Source organism: Gymnodraco acuticeps, unplaced genomic scaffold, assembly GCF_902827175.1.
Source record: "Gymnodraco acuticeps unplaced genomic scaffold, fGymAcu1.1, whole genome shotgun sequence".
Lineage (NCBI taxonomy): Eukaryota > Metazoa > Chordata > Actinopteri > Perciformes > Bathydraconidae > Gymnodraco > Gymnodraco acuticeps.
Window position 1 is genome coordinate 5,138,292 of NW_022992250.1, and position 12,501 is coordinate 5,150,792.

At 41.3% G+C, this 12,501-nt stretch overlaps 2 protein-coding genes across 2 annotated transcripts; one reads left to right on the top strand and one right to left on the bottom strand.

The window, feature by feature from the left end:
- Positions 1–333: 333 nt before the first annotated feature.
- LOC117540237 (RNA-binding protein 4-like) lies at positions 334–7,499 on the bottom strand. The gene is made up of 8 exons (XM_034206822.1): positions 7,377–7,499; positions 6,143–6,322; positions 5,680–5,864; positions 5,367–5,549; positions 5,151–5,257; positions 4,651–4,932; positions 4,332–4,549; positions 334–3,798 (listed from the first exon to the last, which is right to left on the bottom strand). Exons 1-8 carry the CDS (start codon positions 7,409–7,411, stop codon positions 3,378–3,380), a joined length of 1,611 nt encoding a protein of 536 aa, XP_034062713.1. The 5' UTR covers positions 7,412–7,499; the 3' UTR covers positions 334–3,377.
- Positions 7,500–8,592: 1,093 nt separating this feature from the next.
- Positions 8,593–12,460, top strand: LOC117540172 (ras and Rab interactor 1-like). The gene is made up of 6 exons (XM_034206712.1): positions 8,593–8,767; positions 9,509–9,709; positions 9,799–9,919; positions 10,354–10,426; positions 10,553–10,644; positions 10,957–12,460. Exons 2-6 carry the CDS (start codon positions 9,509–9,511, stop codon positions 12,156–12,158), a joined length of 1,689 nt encoding a protein of 562 aa, XP_034062603.1. The 5' UTR covers positions 8,593–8,767; the 3' UTR covers positions 12,159–12,460.
- Positions 12,461–12,501: the final 41 nt, after the last annotated feature.

Below are 12,501 nucleotides of genomic sequence, written 5' to 3' on the forward strand. Positions count from 1 at the left end.
TGAACTGTTGATTGTTGAGGGCATGAAACTCAGCAGTGTCCATGAAAATGTCGTTAGCAGGGAGGGAGGTTCCATTTCTTGAATTTCTTCTCTTTTTCTTTTTGTATATCTAAGTGATTGAATTACCAACAAGTTTGGATTGTTATCAAATTATTGTTTTTTATTTTAAAAGCATAGGTTGATGTTTTTGGAAGAAAATGGAATAAAACGTCATCTGATGCTGAGCTCTTATAGTTATTTGGTGACTATTCAACAAACACTTAAAGTTAAAATACTTGAACAAGCTGGTAATCACGCACTAACCCATTAAATATTCACACGGAGAGGTTACAATTCAGTTCAAATGTATTTATTGATAATTAAACATTTCCAAGAACATAAGGACAAAATGTAATTTAAAACAAAATGATAATATCTGTGTTCATTGTCATTCATACAAGTTGAATGTGGCATCAAAAATCGTTGTTTTAGGGGAGAGGGGGGAGTTGAGCGTTGAACCAGCAACCGATCCTGAGCCAGGTTATTCAACTCTGAAATGAAGGGCTTACCTATGTGCTCTTACGCAAGGCACTTAACCCCAAAGTGGCCGCAGGGGCACATTTACAAAAACAACCCATCCTACCTAAATGTCCCGCGTCCAGCTCTGGCTGTGATTGCCTGGTAGTTCAATGACAGGCTGTTATATTCAGGATGTACTGACGACATGCCTGCTTCAGATTTAGACTAAAAGATGGTTAACGTGTCCTCCAAATCTGCTGTGTGTGAGCGGTCAGTATGTCGGGAGCAGGAATGTATGAGCATAGTATCCTAAAGCAGTGATATGATCAGGGATATCAAAAGCAGGAAAAAAGGTAATCTCCTATTAAAAAAGGATGGGGGAGATCCATTTCCAAAAATCTGAAATCCTGACAAACAAAACTCCCTGAAGACAGGCAAGGTAAAAGTATGGACAAAGATGTTTCTGTATGTGTGCGTGTGTGTGTTTGTGTGTTTTCGGGGAGGGACAGGAGTGTGTGGTCTGAGTGTTTACCTTAGTGGGGGGACACCCCATCGTCCACAGCAGTTTCAGGCCTAACGCTGCTGTTTTTCCCATCCCACGCTACAGCTGCGTGTGGCGTACGTCCGGGGCAAGGGCTCAGTTTGGCTCCCTCCCACTCTAGCTGCAATAATCAGCAAGAGGAAGAAGGTGGCTGGAGCAGCAGCAACAACAAGGCATGCAACTAACAGTTCACATGGAGATTGGTGGAATTATGTGGACATTTAGAGAGGCTATGTGTCACTTAAACCTAACACAGCACTACCAAGTCAGGTGGCGATAAAGAAATGAGTGTGTGGTACAATCACAAACCGTTCTACTCCAAGTCACATGACATACAGCTGCAAACAGGTGTGCATTAGTATCATTTGCACGTGTGGCCTGCTTTACATGAGTAAAATGCTATGAACCCATTTTAAATGCATCTAAATACAAGTGTGAAGTTGTGTAGTGTGGTAAGAATGCAGAGAAAGCCAGTACTCCTAGTTTCAAAATGAGGTGTGTGTTTCTGGTGAGATCAGAAGGGGGAAAGGGAAAGGGACGCGGCCCCTTCTCACTGCTGCTCAGTCAAATCAGTGGCCTTTACTAAATCCAAAACAACCCTTGCGTTTACCTGCAGCACCAACACTGTCCACTGTCAATAACCCACACGAGTCACTTCAGCAACATGACAACGCATTATAGGCGTATCAAATCATTTCTAATTGTATGCAATGTCTGATCTTGGAGCGCAATTAGTTATACACTCACAAGCCACAACGGCCGAATACCAATCAGGACTGTAATCGGATAACCGTAATGCTTTAGGTTTCAGTCCTTTTGAACTGACTAACACAACTCAGCGGTCTTCCTTCACCACGTCTATTCACTATTCCAACTGGTTTAGAAATACAATCATTTTATCTCAAATATAAATAGTCAATATTCTTACCAATCAACCAAATGCTAGTTGGCTTTACCCCTTCCACTTAAAACAAAGTTGTATGTATTTACAAAAGTACCAAATTGTGAATTTCTATGTATGAAAACTACCAAGCTGATGATATTGGGAAAAAAAGTTTATAACATTAAAAGTTAGAAACCAATCAGGAATTATAGAATTGATAATGCTCATATCCATCGTCAGCCAATCAAAGCTTGCTGTAATTCTGGCCTTTACAAATTTAAATATGTACTGAACACAACGCCTCGTGTGAGGGTTTAACTGAGTATTACCTGAATAATGTTAAGGACTAGAAACATATTTAGATATTATTTTCTAATGTTTTGGTGTCAAACCCTGACAGGATACATGCATTTAACTCCTGAGGGTGTAGACTTCTAAAAAGCCTGGGCTAGGCCTAAACTGTGGAAAACCTATCCAAGAGAACACCCAGGTGATGTCAATCGCTGAAATTGTTACATCCAAAGTTTTTTTATCTTGTAGTTGTCAAAGTCAGGGTCAAACTTTGCCATCTCTTGTACCTACAAAGCTTCACAAGAATAACTAGAGTGGTTATATTGATCTTAAGTCAGGCAAACTGTGCCAATTAAAAAGGAAGGCCTGTGTTGACTGCAAATGTAATCTGTAACCTCTCAGCACACACTCGAAGCCTCAAGAAGACTTTCAATGCCAGCGGGCTAAATGCAATCACAAAATCATCAAGGGTTGCACAAGACTCTTAGTGACTTTTGAACAATCAATTTCATTTGTCAATTTAAGAGTTGTGGATATTTATGAAGATTTCCATGAGCTAAAATAAAAAATTCAACATCTTTACTTGGGATTGCTTGACGAGCACTAAACCTGTCCTTACTGTGAAACCAGCCTGAAACTAAAGACAAACATTCTCCATCACAATTTATCAGTGTTTTCCCTACTTGAAACTATGACTTTGCATGGCTTATGGACTGCCCCTTTTTGGTGTACATGTTTGTGTAAATTATATTAAAAGGCCTCGATTCTGTAAAAACAAAAAAGCTTCTCCAACGAGATCTACCCTGGACTCCACTCCACTTTGTCCCATGAAACGCTTAAGCTTCTTAAACATCCAACAAGAAACCAACTGTGCCTCTATAGCATCTCACACAACCCGATCGCTTGGCAGTGTTCAAATATAAGCTGTCCCTCTGTAAGTTAACCACACAACCAATCAACTGACGGACCGACTAGAGAAACGATGGAGAAAATGCTTTAGATCTGAATTACATTCGAATTACAACCTTGCTCCCTCTCTGATTTTCCTTTTTAAACTGTCCCTTATGTAGATACACATGCACACACACACACACACACACACGCGCACACACACACACACACACACACACATCTGCAGTGTGGAAGAAGTGTATGGGAGTGGGACTATCGATAAGGGGGTTCTGGCGTGTGGTAAGGGTAATCATGGCGCTGGGGCATGGGTTGCCCGTGTGCGGCTGTCTGCTCATACGGTGTGGATGTGGAGTAGCTTCCCGCTGCAGCGTAAGCTCCCGGTGGGCCGTAGCCTCCAGACGCGTCATAGCTCCCTGGGGGGGCAGCGTAACCTCCCGACGCGTCATATGTTCCCGGCGGTGGGTAGGCCCCCGGTGCCGCGTACGTTGGGGGCGCAGAGTACGTCCCTGGGGGTGCAGGGGCTGTGGTGGAGGCCTGTGTGGTGGCCGGTGGAGGTGGTGGAGGAGGAGGAGGGTTGGTGTAGGCATACTGGAGGTACTGGTACTGTTGCTGCTGCTGGTACTGCTGATACTGTTGGTACTGATGCAGTTGCTGGTAGTACTCTTCGTACGACCTGTAGTTTGTAGTTAAAAAGGTGGGAAGGAATAAGAAGAAAGGAGAAAATAAAAAAGTTAGACAAAACTCCCATCATCAAATTAATAAAAGACAGAATGCATGTTTTTATGTTTTTGTAAAGGCCTTTGCACTTGGTACGATTCTACAAACCCGGTTTGTTTTTAGCTTTTTTTCCTGCCCACCATTATTGTTTTACTGCACTGAGAGCCATCATTTATATTTTCAAACTCTTCTTTAGAAAGAGAGGTAACATAGTTTGAATTGTGATAAATTTGCTAAATGTTTTGCATTTAAAACAAGGCTATATAGTCCAAATTAAATAATTTATCAGCTTTAGTTTCTTCACCAGCACAAATCCACCAGCTCCATCTATACTGTATTGATAGGGAGGATGTGCACTATCCAATAATGTTGACACTTTTATTTTTTATTGCTTAACTATTGTAGTTATTGTACATGCACGTAGAAGCAGGATTATTTATGCAAATGTTTCTTCTGCCTCATTCCTTTATCAAAATGTGTTATGGGTACCTAGCTACAGGATCTGACCCTTCAGGGGTGTTGGTGGCAGCCGGGGACTCTTCAGGGGCTCCGGGGGGAGTCGGCAGCAGGGCGCGGCGCTTCTGCCGTATCTGACCGAAGGAACCAGGGACGGGGTCTGGGAGAAGGGGGGCTCGATTCCCTCTGATTGGGCTGCGGTCCCGCTCATTCTCTGCTCCCTTTCTCCCTATCTGCTGCTCTGCCAGAACCTATATTAAAAACAGAATATTCATGAAACTGTAAAGGTACAACACAAAGATATATACAGAGAAGAAGATTTTACTTTGTTCTCAAATAAATGTAAATATACCTTCTGTCCCTCCTGAAAGAACTTTGCTCTTGCTGCCTCGAAAAGCGTTGTGGGGTCTGGCCCGTTCTGTGAGTCTGCTTCTGTAACAGGGGCTACGGCAGCAGAATTGTGATTGGACATATCTTTGTACACCTGGTCCGCAACAGTTCCATATACCTGGCTGGCAAGAGCATCATAGATCACCCCATCTGCACCGTTAGCGCTGGTAATGCCCTTCAAGGCAGCGTAGGTGGGGTCAAAGGTTGTGGTGTTGTAGAATGAGTTATGGACACTTTGTTGAACCTGCAAAAAATATGAAAACGGTCAACAATTAAAAATAAAGCATTAAAAATGTACTTAAACCTAAATTTATCTAAACAAAAAACACAACAATAATGAAAAATGTCGATGTTGTTGATCAAGTTGAAACAAGTAATCTAAGAAAGACCTCGAGGGCAGTTTTCAGAGGTCATACGTTTTATGTTTGTGAGAGAGGTTTCTCTGCTAGAGAATAAACGTACTTGTATTGGGAGTCCAGCTGCGGCTGCTGCAGCTGCTGCTAGAACAGCTGCTTGACTCTGGTGGTGCTCTAGTGATGGAGGCGGTCGTGGAAGAAGACCGTCCCTTCCTGCAAGGAAAAGGGAGCACAAAAGATGAGAGGACAAGAGGATATGGGATGTTTTCAGCATTTCAATGTATGCAAAACACTTGAAAACAAATGGATCTTTCATCTCTACCTGATCCACCGTGGTTATTTCCAGCCATTGCAAGCTGGTTGATCAAAGGTTGGGCTTTGGACAGTTCTACAGCCAACTGACGGCCCTTGTAATTGGTCCCGTTGAGTCCTTCAATAGCTACCAGCGCCTCCTCCTTCCTCTCCATGTGCACAAATGCATAGCCAACATTTGAGCATAATCTGGCTGTAGAGAATACACAGAGCAGGGCGGTCAGGTAGCATTAGAAAACATAACAAATTCTTCTTCTACAACATCATTGCTCAAGCTTTTCATGAATACGCCTGCAGTATTAGTGATATGCACTGTAACTCACCTTTAACTTTGTCACAGTCTAGTACTCTTCCGTAGGTTGAGAACAACCCGTGCAGGTCATCTGCTGAACATGTTGCAGCGAGGTTCCCCACAAACACTTTGGTGGAGTTGGGTGGACGTGCACGTGACTCCTCGACCACCAAGGGCCGCCCCCTGTACTCTTTGCCATCAAGATTTCGTATGGCCCTGTGAGAATAAGAGAAAGCCATATGTTTGTGTCATCAGGTGATCAGCCGATGACAGTAACAGTACTACTGCAGACATTTTAATTGTTGTTGATATTATATTACTAAGGATTTTATACTTTACTTGAAAAATGATGTATCAAATGGTTACTTAAACCAATGTCTATACTTACCGTAATAATTATTCACTTTTTTTTTTATACCCCGGACCACGCAAGAGCATTTCTAAAGTAGCATTTATTGACTAATATCTAGTAGTGGTAATGAAAAGTTAAATACCTGTCTGCTGCCCCCTCTCCCTTCAGGGTAACAAAGGCATACTGTCTGAGCAAAGAGCAGGTGTTGATCTCTCCAAACGGAGAAAAAAGCTTGGTCAGCTCGTCGTGAGTTGCATCTAAAGGAAGGTTCCCCACAAACAACTTCACATTGTCACCGCTCATCTCTGTATCAACCAGGCATCTGAAAGAAAGAAAATAATAACACAGCAGCAGGCTTTGGTTAAATGTGATACTTAGGGTAGCAGTAATTGTTCAGGCTTAGCAGAGGTGAAAGAAGTACTCATATCTTGTACCTAAGTAAAAGTAGTAATACCACAGTATGGGAATACTCTGTCTCTAGTAAAAGTTCTGCATTAGAAAGGTTACTCAAAAGTCAAAGTACAAAAGTATTAGCATCAAAACATACACAAAGTATCAAGAGTGAAAGTAATCATTATGCAGATTGGCCCATTGAAGACAATTATATAGTACGTTTTGATTAAAATTACTGATGCAATAATTATTAATCAACATTTGCAAAGTAACTTAAGATACAACATAAATGTAGTGGAGTAAAAGTATATGATTAACCTCTAAATTGTAGTGGGGTAGAAGTTCAAAGTGGCAAATCATGTAAATACTCAAGTAAAGTACTATAATTGAATACAAGTAGTGTACTGTGTAAATGCATTTACTTTACACAACTAAGGCTTAGTGAATCTCAACAGCAGTATTGCATTTTGATCATAGTTAAGTTAATTATGGCAGTGATACTGCCAAATTCGGTTAGCTCTGATTTACTGTGGTGCAATCTGGTAAATAGCTAATTGACGTTAGCTTACCGGTTAATATTAACAAACGTTAGGCTAATAAAGCTGCGGTGAAATCTCCTCCAATTAGGTTAAAAATATTGCTGTATAGTTGTTCTGTTCGATAACACAGCTTATGTTACAATAAATACCCATAATTGGTTTTATTGTAAGATGTAAGCTTCTGTACAAGACCAACAGTTTGCTAAAAACTACGGACACGGCTGGCCATTTTGTGAAAAGCAAACATTGGCGATGTAGTTACGCTAAGCTAGCTAATGCTAACGTAGTGATTCCATCATAGTGATTGAAAACGATTGTCTAAGCTAGAGCTCAATCATCGGTGTGATCCATCGTAAAGTGTTTTAAATACCATTAATCATTGTGCGTCTTACATTTTACATTTTCATAATTATGCTAGCATAGCATTAAAAACAGAATTCTTACCCAACGCGGCGCTGGAGCTCTAACCGATATTTCATACGTCACTTCCGGCTCCGGTTTCTTTAGGTGCGCTTGCAGCCATTAGGGCGCAGTTTCATCAGGTTTGCGCAAGATGGGGATGAAGCCTTAGCCTAGAAGTAAAACTACTTATTTAAGACTATAATACCATTAACTCAAGTACTGTACTTAAGTAAAAATATTAAATAGGTTACAGTTCATTGGGTACAATCGTAATGATAAATGTGGAGGAACTGATGTGGAGAGAGCAGCACTTCATCACTTTTGAACCTATACGGAAACAATTCTTCTCAAAACTCAATCATAAGCATCCTCAAATATTTAAAAATGAAAAAATAAAAATACTTCTCGGGGAATATAAAGAGAGCTGCATTGTTGCAGGACAGTTTGTCTCTGCCTGCCACAGTTTGAGGGAATCGGAATGAGCAGATACACCAGGTCTTACATCGTATCTTATCATATTCTATTTTGTATTATGAATTAAATTAATCTGTATTCCTTGTAAAAACAAAATAAATGTTCTTAGCAGTTTGTTTATAACTGTTTATTTGTGTGTATTTTTGTATAGATGTTGCACAGAGCTTTGGCAATACTGTATATGGTCATGCTAATAAAGCTATTGAATTGAATTGAAATTGATAAAGGGATCCCAAAAGAGGAATTCACAAGTCAACTAGAAACATAAAGCCAAATCTTTAAGTAACTGCAACCTTGATTCAAAGGCTTGATTTGTCATATAGGGTCATATAGGTCATCCTAACCCTAACACACAATAGGCTATACCTAAACAAATAGGCAAACAAATGTAATTCAATTGTGTTTAATACATAATTATACCCTATGCAAAGTTATTCAACCACAGTCAAACTCTATCCAATATTGTAATGAAGCTTAACATTTTGCATAATGATTATCTTTACTTTAAATATAATTTAATGGTAATATAGTGTGTTATTTTACTTAATTAACATTGAGAATGCATGACTTGTTTTTCTACAATATGATATTTGCTACTTGTACTAAGCTTAACAAGTTATTTTTACAAATATGATTATTAGTAGGTTTTCACCTTAATGAAACTCCTGCTAGTCTATAAATACTTCCTTGTGCCTAAGTCTATAATACAGCCTCGTGCACGTGAGTGTAGCTGTGGCCCATTCATGCGTGGTCACATGTTTGTTTCCAGGTGTGATCAGGTGGGAGGGGAGGAGGAGCCGGAGAGAGACATCTCCGCATCTGAGAAGAACACACGTCATGACAGGCCAAAGTGGAAGAGAAGTTTTCACCGTAGTGAAGTAATGGAATGGAAGAATAAAACCAGCATGCCAACATAAAGTGGATCCGGAGCGAATGAGAATAACGATCGGGGAAACGAGGTAAAAAAAAACGAGCCTGGCGATATTAAAATTACACTCTAGTAGCCTACACACAAGTTGTGCAATTATAGGTGAAGCCGGAAGACTGTTTGTAAATCACAGTTTTGAGAGGAAATGTGCAGTTTTACAGGAATGTGTGCTGCGGATCTAGACAGTTGTTAACATGTAGGCTGCATGGGGTGAGACTTGAATAGTGAAACAAAACGCAAATGATAGACTACCTCCTGAGGTATTCTCTTCAACCAACAATTTCCCTGCTACTCTAAAAACAAATGTTTAAAGATGTTGTATGTTACGTCGTCATTGGCATTTGTGTGTCTATATTTTAAAAATGTGTTTCATGTAGCTCCCTGTTTTATTTAAGCTCGGTCTAAGCTGCTGAACTTTACCAAGTCTAGACTTGCTGTCCAAATCCAGGCAGATTTACTATGTGTGTGTGTGTGTGTGTGTGTGTGTGTGTGTGTGTGTGTGTGTGTGTGTGTGTGTGGTGTGTGTGTGTGTTGTGTGTGTGTGTGTGTGTGTGTGTGTGTGTGTGTGTGTGTGGTGTGTGTGTGTGTGGTGTGTGTGTGTGTGTGTGTGTGTGTGTGTGTGTGTGTGTGTGTCCCACCCATCTTCCCATTGTGAATGTGAGCCACAGGGAGAGATAATAACCACCATACAATACACGTGTGGGTGCATATTCCCAGATTCAGTAGCAGGACAATTAATACCCATGGGTGTTCTTTTTTTTGGTGCATTTAGATGGCACAAGAAGAACCGCTGTATGATTTCCCGGAGCCTGCTCAACATTCGGAGCGCAAGTTATTGGCCCTTCAAAGAGGAAGGGCCTCTCTGAAAAGCATCAGTGTTCTGGACCGGCTCCTTCTCACAGTTCCTGTGTGGTTTCAGCTGTCCATCAACCCTGCTACCGCTCTGCACATACTGCAGAGGGAGCCCCCTGGGGTCAGTGCTACACACACTTAAAACCACAGAAATACACCATGTGCCCACATACACACTCACCATTTGCATGCACTTGTGTTTTCCTGCAGACCTTCCTGGTGCGCAAGTCTCGAACTTCCCAAAGAAACGTGCTGTGCGTCCGCCTGACGGATGATAGTGTGCCATCCTTCGTCCAGCAGTTTGGCATCAGGCAGCAAGACTCCAGTAATAGTAGGTCACCCCAACCACAAAGCCGTCAAGACTGGGGCCCTTCTTTGGAACACAATTTAGTAGTTCACCTGTATGCTAAAATGTCAAGAATGTTTCGGGTTGAATAAGCTAGTTGTCATGTATCGTTTTATTATTGCATGAAATAAGATACTACTTTGCTCTGGTTAAAGAAGGACTTATGTGTTTACACATGTTCACAGTTACAAAAGTGAAAATGGAGAATTTGAATTGTTGTATTTAACTAGGCCTAGCCTCCTGCAAGTCCCAGGAATTCAGGAACTCAATAATACATTGAAAATATGATAAATCAAATTGAAAGGCTTCTAGTTGGATCCTTTAACACAGTTTTTCTTCATTGTTACGCAGTATTTACACATGGCTACATTCAAATAATGTTTTGCCCCTCTAAAAATCCCCTTAAATGTTCCTCTCAGCTCTGTCTCTGGAGACTTCAGGCATCAGCTTTCCAGATCTCCCGAGACTCGTTTCCTTCTACTGTGTCAGCAGGTAACATTTTGTCTTCCTCGTTCTCTTTTTCCTTGTATTCCTCATTTCATCTGTGCGTTGGTCTCTGTCAATATTTATTGTCCTGCAACAATGTTTAATAAATATGATGTACTATCTGTGTATCAGAGATGTATTACGCTTTCCTCTGGAGCTTCCAGAAGCAATTGCAAAAGCATCATCCCACAAAGAGCTGGAGTCCATCTCCCATATGGGAATAGGTTGGTGAACACAACTACTTGTTTCCTTTCAGCATTTCTTGCAATATCAGAATCAAATACACATACTGCACACAATATTATAATTTCCTCAAAGCAGCTGGGTAACAAACATGAACTAAAGCATTAATTAACATACCATTTGTCCTTTTGTCCGGACAAATGAGCACACTGAGAAGTATATATATAAATATATATATATATATATATATATATATATATTTATATATATATATATATATATATATTTAAGTATATGCACAAAGCAATTCAACCAAAAAACTATAATGACAATAAATATATATTATTTTATAGAATTCTGGAACTCCCACCTAAATGTCAGAGGGCCACGAGAGGCCCCTAAGCCCCAGAAGGTGAAAGAGGACCCTGGGACCCCTGTCCCTCCTACTGCGGCCCCTCAGACAGCCTCTGCAGCTCAGCCTGATACAGCTCTCCAGCCCGACTCAGACAAGACCAGCACTAAACCAGACAGCGCCAGCAAACAATCAGTATCCAATCCCACGCTGTTCCATGAGTTCTGTCCAATCACGACTCGCAGCCCCGTAGAGCTGGACTACGGCTCTGGCCAGGGCGCTCTCTGTTTCGTCAACCCCCTTTTCCTGCAGTCCCAGAATGCTTTGTGTAGACGGCGCATGTTCAAACGCAGCCTCAATATTCGGATTTCCACAGAGTCGTCGACCCTGCTGTCGCCCCCGCTCGCCCGTCCACCTCCACCACCTCTAATGCCCAAAACCAAACAAAAATGTAAAGCCCAGAAACACACACAAGGTATGGCAGATCCCAATGGATCACTTTTACAAGAGAAACCGAGTCAGGATGCTCCTCAGCAGGGCCAAACACAGGTGGAACCAGACCAAAGTGAAGATGGAGTCACAGCTCAGCTACCAACGGTGATAGAGAATCTTCCAGAAGACTCAGACTACATGCAGCCGTCTCCAATGATCAATTTCTCTCATTCTCCATCACTATCACCCTACCTCTCCCCATCCAATCCAATGGTGCCTCCACTTCCCCGAAAAGCATCTTCGTCCTTCTCGCTTCATGAATATCCCGGGGCTTCTCCCTCCCTCTCACCTTATCAATCCCCATCTCTTTCTCCCAAGGCTCCCTTCTCAATCTCTCCCTATGACTCACCCAGCGCTTCACCCTCTCTTTCACCTTACCAGTCCCCATCTCTTTCCCCTAAAGTCTCTCCCTCAAACTCCTTCCCTCAGCTGGCGGAGGCCTATCATATACCTGCTACTATTTTAAGACTTCATCAGCAAAAACTAGAGAGAAAAGCAGAGGAGGGGGAGGCAGGTGAAAATGTGGATGAAGATGAGACAAATCAGGAACGGCACAAAAAGATGGAGGACGAGGGAAAGGGTCTGGTTTTACAGATGAAAGCAGCTTCTCTAAATGACACAGACAGTTGCAGTTCCTCCACCAGTCTCGAGGGGGCAGCAGAGACTCCACCTCACTTACCCCCCAAACAGGAAAATGGAACAAGCCTCTAGCAAACAAATATTTTAGACTTTTAACGATTATATAACATAAGCACCACGTAAAATTAAATGTTTTGGAGTAAATAAGACTTGATGACCCCTGTAGTTATACATGTTTTAACTGGAAGTTATGTATACATAATTGTGCTAACATTTTCTAAAGCATACCAATTTGTTTGACTGATTTCCTACTCCCAAGGAAGCCATTTATTTCCTGATATCACTATTTTCTGAAGAGATTTCAGACATGACGCTTTATTCCAGACCTTGTGTTAGGTAATCCATAAACATTAAATTAATTTGATCTGTTTGCATCAACGTTTTTTCTTTTTTCTTTAAAAGGACGTGGTTAGAC